This window comes from Lissotriton helveticus, chromosome 5_1, assembly GCF_964261635.1.
Source record: "Lissotriton helveticus chromosome 5_1, aLisHel1.1, whole genome shotgun sequence".
Classification (NCBI taxonomy): domain Eukaryota; kingdom Metazoa; phylum Chordata; class Amphibia; order Caudata; family Salamandridae; genus Lissotriton; species Lissotriton helveticus.
Window position 1 is genome coordinate 261,435,927 of NC_136065.1, and position 16,910 is coordinate 261,452,836.

The window sequence follows — 16,910 nt, forward strand, 5'->3', positions numbered from 1 at the left end:
ACTCATCCCAGTCCGGATTCCAATCCAACCACAGCACCGAGACTTCCCTCATCGCAGCCACCGACAACATCAGGACCCTGATGGACAAGGGAGAAACTACCGCCCTCATCCTCCTGGACCTCTCGGCAGCCTTCGACACCGTATGCCATTGCACCCTAGTAACCCGTCTCTTCAACACAGGGATCCAACGAAAGGCCCTGGACTGGATCACCTCGTTCCTCTCTGACAGAACCCAGAGAGTCCGCCTCCCTCCCTTCCACTCAGAAGCCACTGAGATCATCTGCGGCGTACCCCAAGGCTCCTCGCTCAGCCCAACCCTTTTCAACATCTACATGAGCCCCCTCACCGCCATCGCACGCAAACACAGCATCAACATCATCTCCTACGCCGACGACACCCAGCTGATACTCTCCCTCACCAAAGACCCAGCCACCGCCAAAACCAACCTACAGGAAGGAATGAAAGACGTTGCAGAATGGATGAAGCTCAGCCGCCTAAAGCTGAACTCAGACAAGACGGAAGTCCTTATCCTCGGACAATCCCCTTCCGCCTGGGACGACTCCTGGTGGCCCTCAGCACTGGGCTCCGCACCGACACCCTCGGACCACGCACGCAACCTGGGATTCATCCTGGACTCCTCCCTCACAATGACCAAGCAAGTCAACGCCATCTCGTCATCATGTTTCAACACCCTGCGCATGCTCCGAAAGATATTCCGGTGGATCCCCACTGAAACCAGAAAGACGGTCACCCAGGCCCTCGTTACCAGCAGACTGGACTACGGGAAAAACCCTATGCAGGAACCACCTCCAAACTTCAGAAACGACTACAACGCATACAGAACACCTCCGCACGACTCATCCTAGACATCCCTCGCCACAGCCACATACCCGCCCACCTGAGAAACCTGCACTGGCTCCCCGTCAAAAAGAGGATCACATTCAGGCTCCTCACCCACGCACACAAAGCGCTCCATGACATGGGCCCCGAATACCTCAACAACCGCCTCTCGTTCCACACTCCCACCGCCAAACCCGCTCCGCCAGCCTCGCCCTCGCCACCGTCCCACGGATTCGCAGAACCACCGCCGGAGGAAGATCGTTCTCCTACCTGGCAGCCAAGACATGGAACTTCCTCCCTGCACACCTATGAATGACCCAGGACCATCTCACCTTCAGGGAACACCTCAAGACCTGGCTTTTCGAGCAGTAGCGCCCCCCCCCCCTTATCAGCACCTTGAGACCCTCACGGGTGAGTAGCGCGCTCTATAAATGTTTTGACTGATTGATTGATTATGTAAACATCACCAACTTACAACATATAACAAAGTATCTGATAAATACATTGCAGCAATCAAAATTTCAGTACATGTTTATGTGACCCACTCAATACTTGGTTTTGGAAGGTGCTGCCCCCTGTACCCACAAGAAGAGCACCCCCACAGAACAGACACCACGTCCTGTAAAATGGATGTGTCCAATGTCACTTTGGCCCTCCAGCATTCATCTGGTCTCATGTTGGAGTGCGCCTGGACCTAAACAGAATCTTTCAGGGCATCATCAGTCATGTTCCAGGACATTTTACAGAGCATGTGGTGGTTGATGTATGAAACAGGGTGAAGATCCTGTTTCAGCAGATGCAATGAGGATTTAGAATTTCTTGGCTTCAGTGGCAGCAGGACAGAAATTAAATAAAACCATTAATGAGTATTAGTCAGCTATTTCTGCAGGACATCAAAAGGTGGATGGTAGGAGTGTGGGGGAACACCCATTGGTGAGCAGGATGATGAAAGGAGTAAGGTACACAAATCCCACTTAACCCACATATACAACTATGCAAGATATGAATTAGTGCTGAAAGTATTTGAAACATGGTGTGATAGGGATATACTATTTTTTAAGTTCCTCTCTGCTAAACTGTTGACACACTTATATTTAGTATCTTTACAGAGGGTGTCTGATGTCAGGGCTTTGGATGTTTTTTGGATGAGGATGTCTCCAGATGGGGTTCATTTCAATATCAGAAGACGTATACAGAATATGTCTACTTATGTACATTATTCTGGTTTTCCAAAACATATACAATTTTGGATGTGATTTAGAGTTTGGGACATTCAGTCCACTGTATGACAATTGTCATTGGATATAATAGATTTGCACTACAGCGTACGGGATACGGTCACATTTGAGACACAGTAACCCGGTCCTCTAAACTCTAAATTAGGCCCTATGTGTGGAGAGATGTCTTAGGCATTATGAAGAGGTAACTCAAGGAAGGGGCGCCAGTGCTTCAACTGCTAGTAGCTCTACGTAAGCATTAGCTCCAGTAAAGTCAATTATTTAAGTAGATGGGTTAAAGGAGTAATAGTATTAGCTGGGGCCACCACAGGGCACTTTGGGACACACTCAGTTAGAGGATCAGTGGCATCTAATACCTTTTGGGCTGGGCACAGTTTGAACAATATTTTGAGATCTGTTAATTGGTCTAGGGTACCAACCTTTAGAACATTTTATTGTAAGTCATTGGAGGATGCAGCTATGACTGTCATTGATATGTTTTGAAGAACAAGTTACTTACCTTTGGTAACACCTTATCTGGTATATATTCTATATTCTATCTAGCTGTACATTCCTTACCTTTGAATATTCCCTAGGCGTCAGACTGGATCCAGAACTTCTTGAGTGGTACCGCTGCACGCCAGTAGTTGGCATAATTCGACTATGCATCGCCCGCTCCAGAAGTGATGTGCGTGGTGACATCAGTTTTGTAACTTTCCACGCCAGAAGCGTGGAGCCTCCAAGAATGCTGACACACTGGTGTGGTTTGCTAAGGCCCTGAGAGGGGTGACCCAATTCTAAAATCAGTTTGCAGAGCGGAGAGGAATCTGTGGCTAGATTGAATCTCTACCATATGAGGTGTTCACCAAAAGTAAGTAACTTGTTCATTTGTTTGAGACTTCTAGCCAAACATTCCTTAGATTAGTATAGATACCCAAGCAATATAGTCCTGGAGGTGGGTCTGCGAAACAGATTAAACCAAAAAGTTCTGCAGGACCGAATGGGCAAAGTGCCAGTCATGATGGACCTGACCATCCGGACAATGTTTTGTGAACGTGTGCAAGATGCCCATGTGGCTGCCTGACAGCTGTCCATGACAAGTACTCCACAAGCTAGAGCAGTAGCCGCAGCCTCGCCTCTGGTAGAAGGAGTATGCAACCCCTCAATAGGTTGCTTCTTGGCCACTCCATAGCAGATCTTTATGCGCAGTACCATCCATCATGATATGGTCCGCTTCTGCACATCCTTCCCTTTCCTAGCCCCAACATACCATACAAAGAGTTGATTTCCTACCCATAACTCTTTTGTACAATCTAGGTAGTACGACAACGCTCTTTTTGGGTTCTTTAGAAGGGTGAGGTGGAGCAAATAAAGTAGGTTAGGTGATGTTTTGACCTACATGAAAAGGTGTCACAACCTTTGGGAGTAAGGAAGCATGGGTCCAGAGAACCAGCTTGTCTGGATAAAAGGTGGATTAAGGAGGGTGAACAGAGTGTGCCTGTGGTTCGCTGACCCTCCTGGCTAATGCCATGGCCACTAGGAAAGTCATCTTGATGGTAAGCATACAAAGTGGGCAGCTGAGTAGCAGCTTGAAAGCTGTGCACATAAGAAAAGTCAGGACCAGATTGAAATCCCATTGGAGTATGATGAATAGTCTGGGAGGAAAGTGTTTTAGACCTTTGAGGAATTTAGTCACAACAGGTGACTCAAACAAAGAGTTTGGTCCAGCAACTCCAAGAACACCAAAATGGTGGACAGATAACCTTTAACAGTGCCCAGAGCAGAGGACTGCTGGGCCAAAAGAAAGAATAAGCAATATAACTTGGAATAAGGGCACAGAAAGAGGATCAATATCCTTGGCTGCACACCATGCCAAAAACGTGTCTCAACTTCAGGCATATTTTCTCTTGTTGGAGGGGCGCCTGGCTGCCAGAATAATATATATATATCACACAACGTCCGTCCGGCTGTACATCAGGGTAACGGGAGAGATGGGTGTAGGAGAAAAAGAGAAAGAAGAAGAGCGATAGGGAGAAAATCCTTTCAGGACAAGAACCCTCACTCACTGTTAGGGGACATGCTTCATCATAGGGGTTCCCTCCTCACACCAAGGTGTGGGCTACGACTCCCCAAGGGGTGGAGCTGAGGTGTTTTTTATCTCAGGATGAGCGTTTAGATTGGAGGAGAATGAGGGGCAGAGTGCAAGGGAGGTAGTGATTTAAAACGTCTCTTTTTTGGGTCCACTAAACCTAAAACAGAGAGGACTAGGGATTGAAAAAATATATCCCTGGATGTTGGTCAACATGTTTTTGCCATGTGTTGGTCCCTTAAAGAGATCCAGTGGACCATATTTAAGTCACTCTGCTAGTGTGAAAAATTATAAATATACTGCCACCACAGGAACTGGGCGGTCAGGTGTTCAACGACCCATGTGAATTCTACTGGGTTCGTCTTTTCTAAACAGTGAGAAATCAAACCAACTCTCCGGGCTTAAGGTATGCCTCGAGTGTGTCCAACGTGTTAGTTAGGGATATAGGCATGCAAGCAAGAATAACATCACAGACTTCAGGAACAAGGTCTAAGGCTGTCAGCTGTCCCTGGTCAATCTCCAAGAATGAAGATGGAGCGGGTGCAGGACCCTGCTCTCTTGCTGTGACAGAAGATCCTCCCGAAGGGGCAGCCTGATTGGAAGACTGATGGTTATGCTCCTGAGCTCAGAATACCCATTTCTTGATGGGCAATACGGAGCCACTAGTATAACATGGGCCTGGTCATTCCTTATCTTCTTGAGAACTCTGGGCAGAAGTGGTATCAGCGTAAAGGTGTATAAGAGGCCAGAGCTCCACTTGAGACGAAAAGCGTCTTCGGGCAAGAGCTGCATTGGAAACTCCAGCATGCAGAGCTGCTGACATTGTGCATCATTCTCAGCAGTGGCAAACAGTTCTAACTAAGGCTCTCCCCACTCTTGCAAGAAACCTTGTACCACCCCTGGATGGAGATGCCCTTTGTGATCCACTAAGCACCGACAGCTGAGTTCATCTGCTCTGGTGTTCAGAGAGCCTGCCAGATGTTGAACCACCAGGGAAATGCCCTGAAGTTCCAGCCATGTCCAGAGGCCTCTTGACAAAGGGTCCACAACCCCACCCTCCCCACCCTGTTTGTTGTAGTACCACATGGTGGTGGTGGTGGTGTCCGAGATGCCCTGTACCAGCCTTCTCCTGATCAAAGGAAGAAAGGCTTTCAATGACAACTAGATTGTCCTGAGCTCCAACAGTTTGTTGTGAGTCCACTGATAACCACCTCTCCCATGGATCACCAAGCTCTCCAGGGCTGGGTGCTGGGTGAGGAATCTGGGGTCTCCAGGTGCAGGACAATGGTGGCAGGCACTTATCTTGTGCCCAGGAGCCATAGGACAGGGCTTGGATTAGTCCACAAGGAGGACATTTGTAAGGGTTTTGTTGAATTGGAGGAAGGATTCAGAGGGGGCAACTCCCGGCAGAAGCACCTCTGTAAAGATGTTCATCTTGACTGCTATTGTGGGCAACTGAAGGGCCAAAACCTCTGTTGCCCTCTGCAACACCACTGGAAATGAGGCATCCTCATCCATAGCCATGGTAGGGGAAGAGACAAGGTCGGTATCTGGTGAGGTGTCCAACCCACTAGCATTTGCCAGTTCCTCATATCAGTTGTCCTCTGGTTCATTAAGGGGATGGTGGTAACCATAAGGGTCCTCCGACCTCTCCCAATCGTCACTCTCTCTAAGTCTGTCAAAGGGAAAAGCACTAGCCCTGTGTCAAAGTGCATGGTAACTGTCAGCGCCGGAGTCGGCTTCAGATGGTACCCATCTGACTCTGTGGTGGTGTTGGATACAACGGTGGGGGCTGTGCCGATGTGCGGTGTCAGTGGCATCGGGAACAACAGCACTGGACAGGGCACGGAGGAAGGTCTTGTGGGCGCTGCTACTCTGGATCTACCATTGGAACTAAAGAACGCAACTGGTGCCGAGGACAGATCTGTCATCAGAGTTCCAGTAGGTGCCCCACTCGAACCTGCGGTACCCTCCAGCATGGTTGGGTCTCCTAAATCAGAGGTACATGCAATTGGGCGGGGGTCGCTCCAGCCCGCAGAAACTCTGTCAGGTGTGGAGCAGACCCTGACAAAGGCTCCACAGCAGAGCGAGGCCGAGAGTGCTGATGCTCCTGTATCTTGTATGATGACTTGGACTTCTTTCAATTGTGGGACTTATTCAATGATTTTGAATGTGATGACGATCGTTGCGAACAAATCTGCGAGCGTTCTGGGGACGTTCTGCGCAACTGGGGTCTGACATCAGGTAGCAAGGAGCTTCAGGGACCATTCCCTCAGTGCCTTGGAATTCATGGCACAGCATTCTTCAAAGGCCTTGGAATCATATTCCCGTTCCAAGCTCCATCGGCAAATTAAATGAGGGTCTGTCTCAGACAACTTCCAGTAACAGGCACCACTAGGATTAAAGCCTGCTGGCTTTTAGGGGACATCCCTAAGACACCAGAAGATGTATTATCTCAAAAAGCTTTGAGAAAAAGGTCAGTAAAACAATTACTAGGAGTATCTCTCTCCAGATTTGCGCTGACCAGGTAGGAAAGAAAAGAACTAACGTTGGCGTGCTGGGGTGGAGCCTTTATAGGCACTGCACATGGCACTTCCTGTACAGACGCTAATGCATAGCGGAACGACGGCACCAACTGCGTGCAGGGGTCCTACTCAAGAATTTCCAGATCCAGTCTAGCGCTTGGGGAATATTCTGACCTAAGGAATCTGCGGATAGAAGTCTCTATTAGATCATGAACAATATGAGCCTTTGTCTTGTAATAAAATTGCAGATTTTTCTAGATATGAAAGAGAGTCCTGATATTATTAAAGACAAGGAGAAAAATATTATCCCACCACTGTAAAGTATTCCCTCCCTAACAAATTAGTAAAAAATATTTTTGGTTGTTCCTAGTACCAGCCTAAACTATTTAACCGCATGCGTGCGGGCGGAATTCCGCTCGTACGCTGAGATTTTGAAAAGCGCACTTTACGTGACGAGCTGGGCTCGTCATCAGCGTGCGAGGAGGCTACGCCATGACGAGCCCAGCTCGTCATCAGCGTCGAAGGGGTTAAGCAAATGATCTGAGTTACCAAGGCCTGGCGTGTGGGTGACTTCTACTCAGACATGGGTGGACGTCCGAGATGGAATCTGAACAGAGACAGGGTGACATTATTTGGTTGTGTTTGGGATTTTTTTCTGCTATTGTTTAGAATACCACATAGTTTTAGATCAAGGAGTACACATAAAAAAGACAGAGAGGTTGTGGTTTCTGGTCTTTGCTGTGTAATAAACAGTGAGAAAAGACTGCATAATATTAGGCTCCTTGGGGCAGATTTATGAAGGCCTTGCGCCGCCGGTGCGTCATTTTTAACATGGGAAAAAGTGACGCACCGGCGGCGCAAGGCCTTCATAAATCTGCCCCTTTGTCTTTAATAAAATCAGGGATCTCCTTCACAACTAGCTGGGAGATTCTTCAATTGTCTTTCCTTGTAGAGAGTGGCTCCTGTTGCTATTTTCCTCTCATGTGTTTAATTATATTTGTATTCATGGCATGGTGTGCATACTGTCTTTACTTGAATTGAGCCAGCTCGTGTACATCCTTGACTTCTGATCTTTGTGGTTTGGACTCTCTAGTCTAGACCGATGCAGTAATTGCGGTGCTGTTGCATTTGAGGACTCCAATAATATCCTTTGTTTTTTGGCGAGTCTCAGCCTGCTAACGTCTGTCACATCCCGTGTCACCAACACTGTTGCCTAGCGCATGGATTTTCTCAATTATCAGAGCCCACGTTTTCTAATTCGTGCCTCTTACTAGTAATCCGTGTTTATATGCAGTCCTCACCATGCTTTATTTTCTACTTTTATGAATCTACGCTCTTTCTTTAAAGATTGAATTACTTGTGATACACATTTTCCGTATGATCGGGCCTTACTTGTAAACATCAAGTCAAAATATTCTTTCTGCATGGTTTGCAGTGTTTTGCACTCACGTGACTTTACATTGTTGTTCGCATTGCTCGCTTCTCCTTCATGCTACTTTTTACAGCAGGGTAGTACTTTAATTTCCACATGTGCTTTTCCCTCCAATTTATATAGTAGAGCATCTCCTGCGTGAATATTTACTATGCATGCGCTTCTTGCCATGCACAAGTGCCTTTACAACATGCCGTATTTTAAAAGCATGTTACAGCACAAACTTTTGAATGCAGCATACTCACTTTTGTACTCTGGTTTGAAGTGTCACTTGTGCAGAAATCCAACCATGGTCTTTCTGTTCAGTAATCTTTTAAGGCCCTTCTGTTTTCTGTTGTAGAACTATGTTCGCGGCTGCCTACTTCCCTGTCCTTAAAAAGACCCTACCGATTTTGCTTTGGGGTCAAAATGTTGAATCATCAAATAGCAGATTGTTTTGAAGCCTAAATCATAGTTTCACCCGTTTTCCCCGTGAGCTGGAACCTTTGGATAGCTTTTAAAAGCCCAAGACGGCTCCTGGTGCTTCTGTCACTTTCGCCAGCTCCCTAACATTATCTGCAGTAAGCAAGCGAATAGAAGGAGAAAATTAGCAGAAGAGAGGGGAGGGGTGGGGGGTGGAAACAAAGCACTCAGAGAGGGAGAAGAAAAAGGGGAGAGAAGGAGAGAGAGAGAGAATGGATGGATGGAAAAAGAGATATTGTGTGAAGAGATAAAGAGAGAGGGGCTGGTTTGAGCCTTTTTGCCAGGACTGCTTTTGATTTCCCAATCCGGCCTTTGGAGACACTGTCTTTTGATATTGAACTGTGCTGAGTTGCTTCTCAACACCATAAACCCTACATTATCCTTCTATTTAATATGAAACATTTGTGTAACTATGCTTGGCAATTCTTGTACAAAGTTCCTGGCATGCAAACACGCAAATCTTAAAATCTGATTGGAAAGGAATGGCGTGTTCTTTTTAATGTTGTATAGTTTATTTCATGCTCCTAATTTGTTGTGATATACCTCAGGACTATTGAGCTGAAATATGTTTTAGGGACACAGGCACACTCCTCAATTTAAAATAACCATGGACATTGTATCTATGTCATCTCTGTAAGCTTCTGTAATTTTCACCCTCCATCATTATGTACAGTCTATTCTTCCCTTATCCCATGCAATGCAGGTACTTTTGGGCAACACTTCCATAGTGAAATGCGAAAAGTTATATATTACTGTAATTTTCGCACTTTGGCAGTCCTTGCTACCTGCAAATCATGTTAGTGGAGTCAGATTCTTCACTAATACAGTAATTTTCGGTCAGTGATTGCTGTCTAGAAGCAAGACCTTTGGACATTTATTGTGTCCTGTAAAGCATGTGTATCTGGTCAGTCCTGGTCTATTGAAATGGAGTTTCTTTGTGGCAGTGTTCGTCTCCTGCAAAGTAGGCACTTTGATATGTGATGCGCAGTACATTTAGGGTTGTCCATGCCATTTGTATTACAGCCACTTGTGATACTTCCTGAAAACTGCCTTAAGAACTACTTACAACCTGCACAGTGTAACTTCAACCACTGTCTTGTACAGTCATTGTCAGACCTTAAAGTCTGTACTTTATAACATATTTTAACCTTGGAATATGCCTTAAAATAACTTGCAATAAGCAGTAAATGGATGAGAGTAAAATATACACATAAAGAACAAAGTGGTGAATGGAGAGAACTAGAGAATGCTCCTTTTAGGGTACTGTCGGCAGAAAGTTACACCAACTTTGGCATCCACTATACAATCTCCTATTGTAAGATTTCTTCAAAACTAATAACGACTTATATGAACAGCTCTAGTAGGCTTGAAATTTTACATACATGATGTGTAGACTACTTCAGATATTTAGAAGAAGACTGTCTATTTCCCTAGATTAACTACACAGTAACTAGTAGTGTACAGAAGTGAAACAGCCAATGGTTTAAGAGGGAGACTGAACAAGCTCGTTCCTCTGGAAAAAAATCAGTAGTGTAGGGGCAGTACCTGTGATGTGCCAGGCTTGACTTACGACTAATTTTACCCCTTACCTACCCATCCTTTAGAGGCACCAGTCAGTCGTGCACTCACTTACCAGTATGCCTCTGGCAGCTAAATGCTTCCTTCGAATAACAGGAACCTGAAGCAATGTCGTGCAATGGCGGCAGTAACTAAACAGTCAGAAAACCATTTCACTGACAAGTAGATATCAAACTCTTTACTAACTTAAAAGAAAACCAGCTGAATAATTCCAAGAACTATAACAGACCTGCCATGTTTTCGAAGGTGAGTGTGGCTGGGGCATTGCTGCGGGAATCACACTCCTGGTACCGCACCCAGGTTTTGTCCAGCTCCTCCATGAATCCGTTCTCATGGGACCTTAAAACAGAAGCACAAAGGTATCAGCAGGTTTTGGTAGGACCTATCAAATTTTACAGCCAACCAGAAAGAACTGTGCCCATGCTTGCATTTTAACTTCATTAGATCACTTCAGCAGTTGAAAACTGGTCTTAGAACAGCACATACATAAATTCTATCATAGATTGTACCAATGACCTAGACTGCAAGGAGTCTGGTGTGGACTGTGGGCGCACATGCACTCGAAAATAAATATGGCAATTTAATGCCATATATCCATTTTCACCTATCTTTTTCTCTATTAGAAAATAGTTTATTTAGATTTTACAGTATTAGAAGAAATTACATTACAGGGCAAATTAAAAAAAAATTCTACTGTTCAGTTCTCTTACTATGTGCAGTGGCTTACTTTCTAAATCTTAAGACTTACACATAGAGCCCCTTCACAAGTTTCACACTCTTGCAGTTATGATAGTTTGGAATATTCCAGGCCACCCAACGCTCTAAGAATGGTCTGGGTGACAGATATTATTACGTTTTAATGTATTTTTAAATATTAAGCCAGTCGTTGTGGTCACCTCAAAATTAGGCAAACAGCCCCACATGTGGTGGACTTTCCTAAATGCTGGTGCGAGAATTAAGTACTGGTACCAAGCACTTATGAACACCGGATTAAATCAAGCACAGCATGTACATTAATAGCCGTCACATAATAATCTACAAAGATCATGATAAAGCCATTTTTGTCACTATTTTCAGTGTCGTGAGAGCTGCTTCTACCCAGGTCTCTTATATGGCAGAAACAAGTCAGACAATTTAAACTTCACTTGAAGCTCTTTCTTTTGTAACTTCGTTTTTTCTTACCATCATTCCATTTATGAAATTGGTAACAGTGTAACTGATTGTGAAATATGGGACTCTATGCCAGAAGTATCAAGCGTGTTATAATGCTATGGCTTAGAAATATGTATCAAAGAGGCTTTTGCCTGAATCCACCAGCTACCAACAGCCATAGGAGAAAAATAGGACACATCCTCCATAAGAACAGTCGCAAACATACCTCCATCTGGCTGACATTTTGATCTGAGCAAATGCACATGACGGTACTTCATCACTTAGCTTCAGGTAGTTTAATTCTGTTCAAGGTGAACCAGTGTTTAGGGTGGAAATATAATGCATTCTGTGACTCTTTCTGGATTTATTACGTGCCAGGGAGTTCTGGCGTGTCATCCAAACAAGCAAGACACGCATTTCAACTTTATATTTTTGTTAATGCCCATCAGTCAACCTCAGACACAAGAGCGATAAAATAAAGGAAAGTGAAAAATGGTTGACCACTCATAAGACTTTACTATAAAGAAAGACATGGAACAGGGCGAAGTAAGACACTGTTACAGGGCAAATAGGTACGAAAGGTTTCTAGTTATAGTACTTGGTTCCATAACCCAAGTAGACACAATGGGTAATTTATAGAAAAATATGAAACTTCAGAAATCATTGGGTAACTTATTCACTAACTCACTTACTTGCTCGGCTGGTCACTAACAGACTAACAAGCTTGAATTCTCACTCATTTAGTAGCCCACCTACTGGCCTGTTAACTTGTTTTCTCACTTGCTCACTGTAGGAAATTGCATTGTTAACTAGAAGAGCATAGCAGGGAATTAGCTCCCTCAAAGTTAAACAATATACGTACAGATGTATGAAGAAACTGGCTGCTATCCACAAGGTCACCCGACATGATGCTCAAAGGGAAAGGGTTCCTAAGGGACACCCTTCTCCTTTGTAGATGAGTTAACACCTACTGGGATGTGTTGGTACCTGATCAATGGTTTTAGACTGTAATTACGTTTGCAAACCATTAACAATAAGAGACCGAATTGCACTTATGAAGGAAAGCTCATTTTACACTCCTTCCTACTTACAATTCAGTATGGGTCACAATTCGTATTTTGCTAATAGATGGAAATGCTTTTCCAACACGTAAAATGAGTTTAGAACATTGTTAAAAACTATTTCACATTCGCAAACTCTGTGATTTTTCACAACCTCAAAATGGTTTCCTGCATCTGGCTAGTAGAGTTTAAAAAGAGGCTTCGCTGAGAAGTCGTGGGGCTGAGAAGTCGTGGGTCTATACCTGGTTAGTGGTGCTCAAGATGAAAAACTTCTCTAAGGGTTCCTGGAGCACTGAATATTAGCATTAAACTTGAAATCTGTAGCTGCAGAGAATGCTTCAATGCTGAGGTCATTTCGCCACATTTGCCAGCTCTTCCACCTCATCTTTTCACATCTGAAAATTCTTCAGTGGGCAATGCCGGAATCCTGTGCCAGGCAAGTCTTCACAAAAAAAGAAAAAACCTCTGGTGTGGAAAAAACAGGTTATATTTCCTGGCTTGGCTGCACCTTAGCAGGGCTCCCTTGGCATCTAGTCCCGATCCTCCAGGTGTTAACATTGTTTAAAGTCCCAATTTTTATAGGAACAGTTCCTGTCGGGTTGCACTGTGCCCCGTTCTAGCAAATCTGCGTCACATATTTTTGCACATAATTTCTCATGTGAATTTTTCATATGATGATTCTCTTAATCCAGGGACTCAACAATGAAGCTTGGGACCATTTGCTTCTTACATGGCCCCTCGCATCCCTGTCCGGGCTGCCACTTTGCCCTGCTTCAGCAATTCCGCGCTGGTTCGTTCTTTGAAGGTCCATCATTTCCTTCCTTCATGCTGGCTTTGGGTTACACATGTCGTAACTCTAATACTGTCTCAGGCATAAACTTGCATGCTCTGATGATGAACCCTATATTTCACTAAGGGATCGAAACGTCATTGACTATGTTACCCTGAGTCAATAGCTAAAACTGTTCATTATTATAAGTGAGCATTGGTACTTGCAGTCTGTGACCTAACCATTGCATTGCATTCATGTCACATTTATATGCCTGAGTTTGGAAGCTTTATGTGGCCTTCCTTTTGTTCGTCTTCCCACTGCAATGTTTTATTTTACTTTAATAAATATTTATCATTATTCCGTTGGACATCATACTTAGACTTCATTGTATTTGTATGTATAGTTAGTTTTTTGACATTCTTTACATAAGGGACCCTTCTTCCTTTAACAAATTCATCTGAAAACAAAACTGGGGAAGAATGCAAAAAGATGTACTTCCTTACACTCACTCACTAACTTCCTAGTTTCTTTATTAGTCACAAATTCATTCACTAACACACTATCATTATTGCAGGCCCACTCTCTTACTTCCTTATTCGCTTACCTGCTTATATACCCAATCTAACATTCTCGCTTTCTGCATCACTCACTAGTTTACTTGCTCAGTTACGCCATCCTTGTTATACCTCCTCTCAAGCTGACTGCTGTAATCAAAAACTGTTAGACCTGCTAGCCTTGGGGTGGTCTTCTCCCAAACCTTTTGCCAGCACCCTACTTGGTTTCTGAATTTGCTTTTTCTGGTCTTAGGACTTTGTGCACTTTACTAACCAGTGCTAAAGTGCTTGTGCTCACTCTCTAAAACATGGTAAAGTTGAATAGGCCTGATTGGAATATTTAATTTACTAATAAGTCCCTAGTAAAGTAGTATACCATAAATCATGGGACTGTAAATTAAATGCTACTTGTGGGCCTGCAGCATTTATTATGCCACCGACTTAGGTAGCCCTTTAAAAAATGTCCTAGGTCTGCCATTGCAGCCTGAATTCAGGTTTAACCTGCCAATTCAACTTGGCAAAATATCACCCTGCAAAGTCTTAGACTCCCCTTTTATTACATGTAACTGGACCCTGAGGTATGCCCTAGGCAGCCCTTAGGGCAGGGTGCATTGTAATTGCAGGGACAGGGTGCAGGATAGGATTCATTGTAAAAGGTTGGACATGTACTGATAATTATTACATGTCCTAGGAGTGAGGAACTCACAAATTAATGTTTCACTACTGTGAGGCTTACCCATCCTACAGGATAAAATTGGGTTGCCTTATAATATTTAATAAATGCAACATTTTGATAGGGAGCAGTTAGAACATTCATGTTTGGTGCCTGAGAAATTGTAATTTAAAACCCTCTTTAATGGTAAAGTTTAATTTTGAAAATGACACTTTTAAAAAGATTACATTTTCCTGCTCTAAGCATTTGGGGCCTGCAGCCTGTTCGTGGGTCACATGACTGGACTTTGTATATTCCTCCCCGACAGCCACACATTAGAGAGATTAGGTGTGCCTGGATGTGCTATCATTGGCATGAAGAGAGGCGGAGATGGGCACAGCCCCACTTGTATATCAATAGGCTGTGTCCCGTCTTCACACAAAGAATTTCACAGTAGTCCATTGTGCTTGCAGACAAGCTGGAGCCAGTGCTGGGGATGCAGGAAATTCTAAGCACTTCAAAATGAATCTCTAGAAAGGTCTCCTACTTCATAGACAGTGCCTCTCAAGTCTTGGACTCTTGAAAGTGGTGCTAAGAAAGTCCAGAAAGCCAAAATCCAAAACATAGTTTTTTTTGGGCTAAAAGGTATTCTAAGAGGAGATCGGGACCTACCAGCTCATTGATCCACCAAAGATGCATTGCCGGTCAGCCTGATTTCGCAGTATCTCCCGCTATGTTCTTCTCCACAGCAGCAAATCCTGTTCAGCAGTCCTTCACAGAAGAGGTGTCCGGCCTTCTGAACCTCATCGGCTACATGTTGCAGCTTCGTCCCAATGGAGATTTTCGACTTCCGAAAAAGAGACTTAGTCCGAATGTAAAAATCGACAGTCACTTCATCCAGTGGCACCCTTACGATGAGGCCTCCTCCTTGGGCATCGCCTGCAGTCTTGCCCCACGGAACTTTACCTCCTCAGACATTTTTTCACTAAATCTTGTCAAAGGTAAGCTGAGACTAAGCCCAATCCACTTTTTGCATCCTACCCACACTCCAACGCGATCGGCCATATTTTTCAACTTTGAGTCAGTCTTGTGCGACTAGATGTCTGTGGTTGGCACTTTCATCTTTTAGGCGCAAGTTTTTTTTGTTCTAATAATAATAATAATCATAATTTATTAACATTTTCTCTGTTTTTCTACATTGGTGCAGGATTTTTTCTTGTGTTGTGTTTTGACTTTATGAATGTTTGATATCAAGCTGACCGTTTCATCATCACGATTATTATATCAACATAGCCAATAGCGCAATGTGCTGTAGCCATAATTTGATACGTTTACTAATCTCACAGTACTGTTGTCGGCAAAATACAACTTCATTACCAAACATTTGCTCATCCCACTATATCCTTGTTCCTATATCCTTGTTCGTATGCCCTCATTGGATAACGTTTGGTTGTCTACAAACTCCTCGTTTTCCATCTTATTGTCGGTGCATATTTCATTAACTAGAAAATGTATACAAACATAAAAGTAATTATCTTCATTAAAAATGGTTATGAAAGCACCATTATTTTCTTTCTAATAACCCAATAATTGTGTTGGATTGTGTTTTTGGAAATATTTGAATAAGAAGCTCTGACTCATTAGACAACTGTATGTTTTAATGTGATACTGAGCCCTCCAAGCTATTATATTTAATTGGACAATAATGAATAACAGAAAAAAGCTACAATCAAACAGGCAAATTAATTTGTAGGAAATAGCTTGTATTAATGGTATTTACATTTAACATTAAAATAATTTCAATTCATTTAATTGAGTTTATACAAAATGAAACAAATAACATGAATCAGGGGATGGATTTACCATTCGATACATTGAAACAAGTGCAATCTTTTCTGTAAGTGAGACAGGGCTTAAGGCCTTGCTCCGAAAAGATTGCAAAGAAAAACATAAAAAAGAACAGCTAAAAAACAGTTGACATCTTAAGCATTCACATAGAAAGAAATGAATTTGTATCACTGGGACCAGTTTGCCTTACTTAGTATATGATGATATCGCAATCGGATTCGGTACGGCTTCTGCTAAGACGTTTCGAGTGCTACCTTATTACACTGATCTAGAAAATGTTCCGGATCGACTCTGGGGCATGTGAGAGGTTCACTCAATCAAAATCCCTTTATTTCAGCCACCAGAGCCATAATAGTGCAATCCATTTACAAAAAATATAATGTGAAACATAATTAAAATCAATCATCAGATAAATTGTATAAAAAATACGTAAGATATTTCAGATATAAAAAAAGCTTATTCATAAAATATTCCTTGATTGTCTATAAGCAATAAATATGTATTCAAGTTGCATAAAACAGAGTATTAAAAAAGCAGCAAAAAGTACACACCAAATGCAGTACACATAAGCAAGATCATGTGGAAGTACAGTGAAGGGCTTTGCTATGGAACACCCGCATGGCACCCAGGAATTTTGCGATAGAAATAGCTATTACTGGTTGATCTTAGGATTTGAAGGGGTTCCTGATGACTAAGTACACCGATTAACCTACATAAAGGTACAAGCC

General features: G+C 43.4%; 1 protein-coding gene across 4 annotated transcripts in view; it reads right to left on the minus strand.

Annotated features, from left to right (window-relative positions):
- The window catches only part of GRIN1 (glutamate ionotropic receptor NMDA type subunit 1), a 778,837-nt gene that overhangs the window by 116,017 nt on the left and 645,910 nt on the right, over positions 1-16,910 (minus strand). For all 4 annotated transcript variants that reach the window (XM_078642154.1, XM_078642156.1, XM_078642155.1 and 1 more), the window contains exon 18: positions 10,373-10,482. In XM_078642154.1, the coding sequence (XP_078498280.1) occupies positions 10,373-10,482 (110 nt within the window). The remainder of the gene's footprint in view (positions 1-10,372; positions 10,483-16,910) is intronic.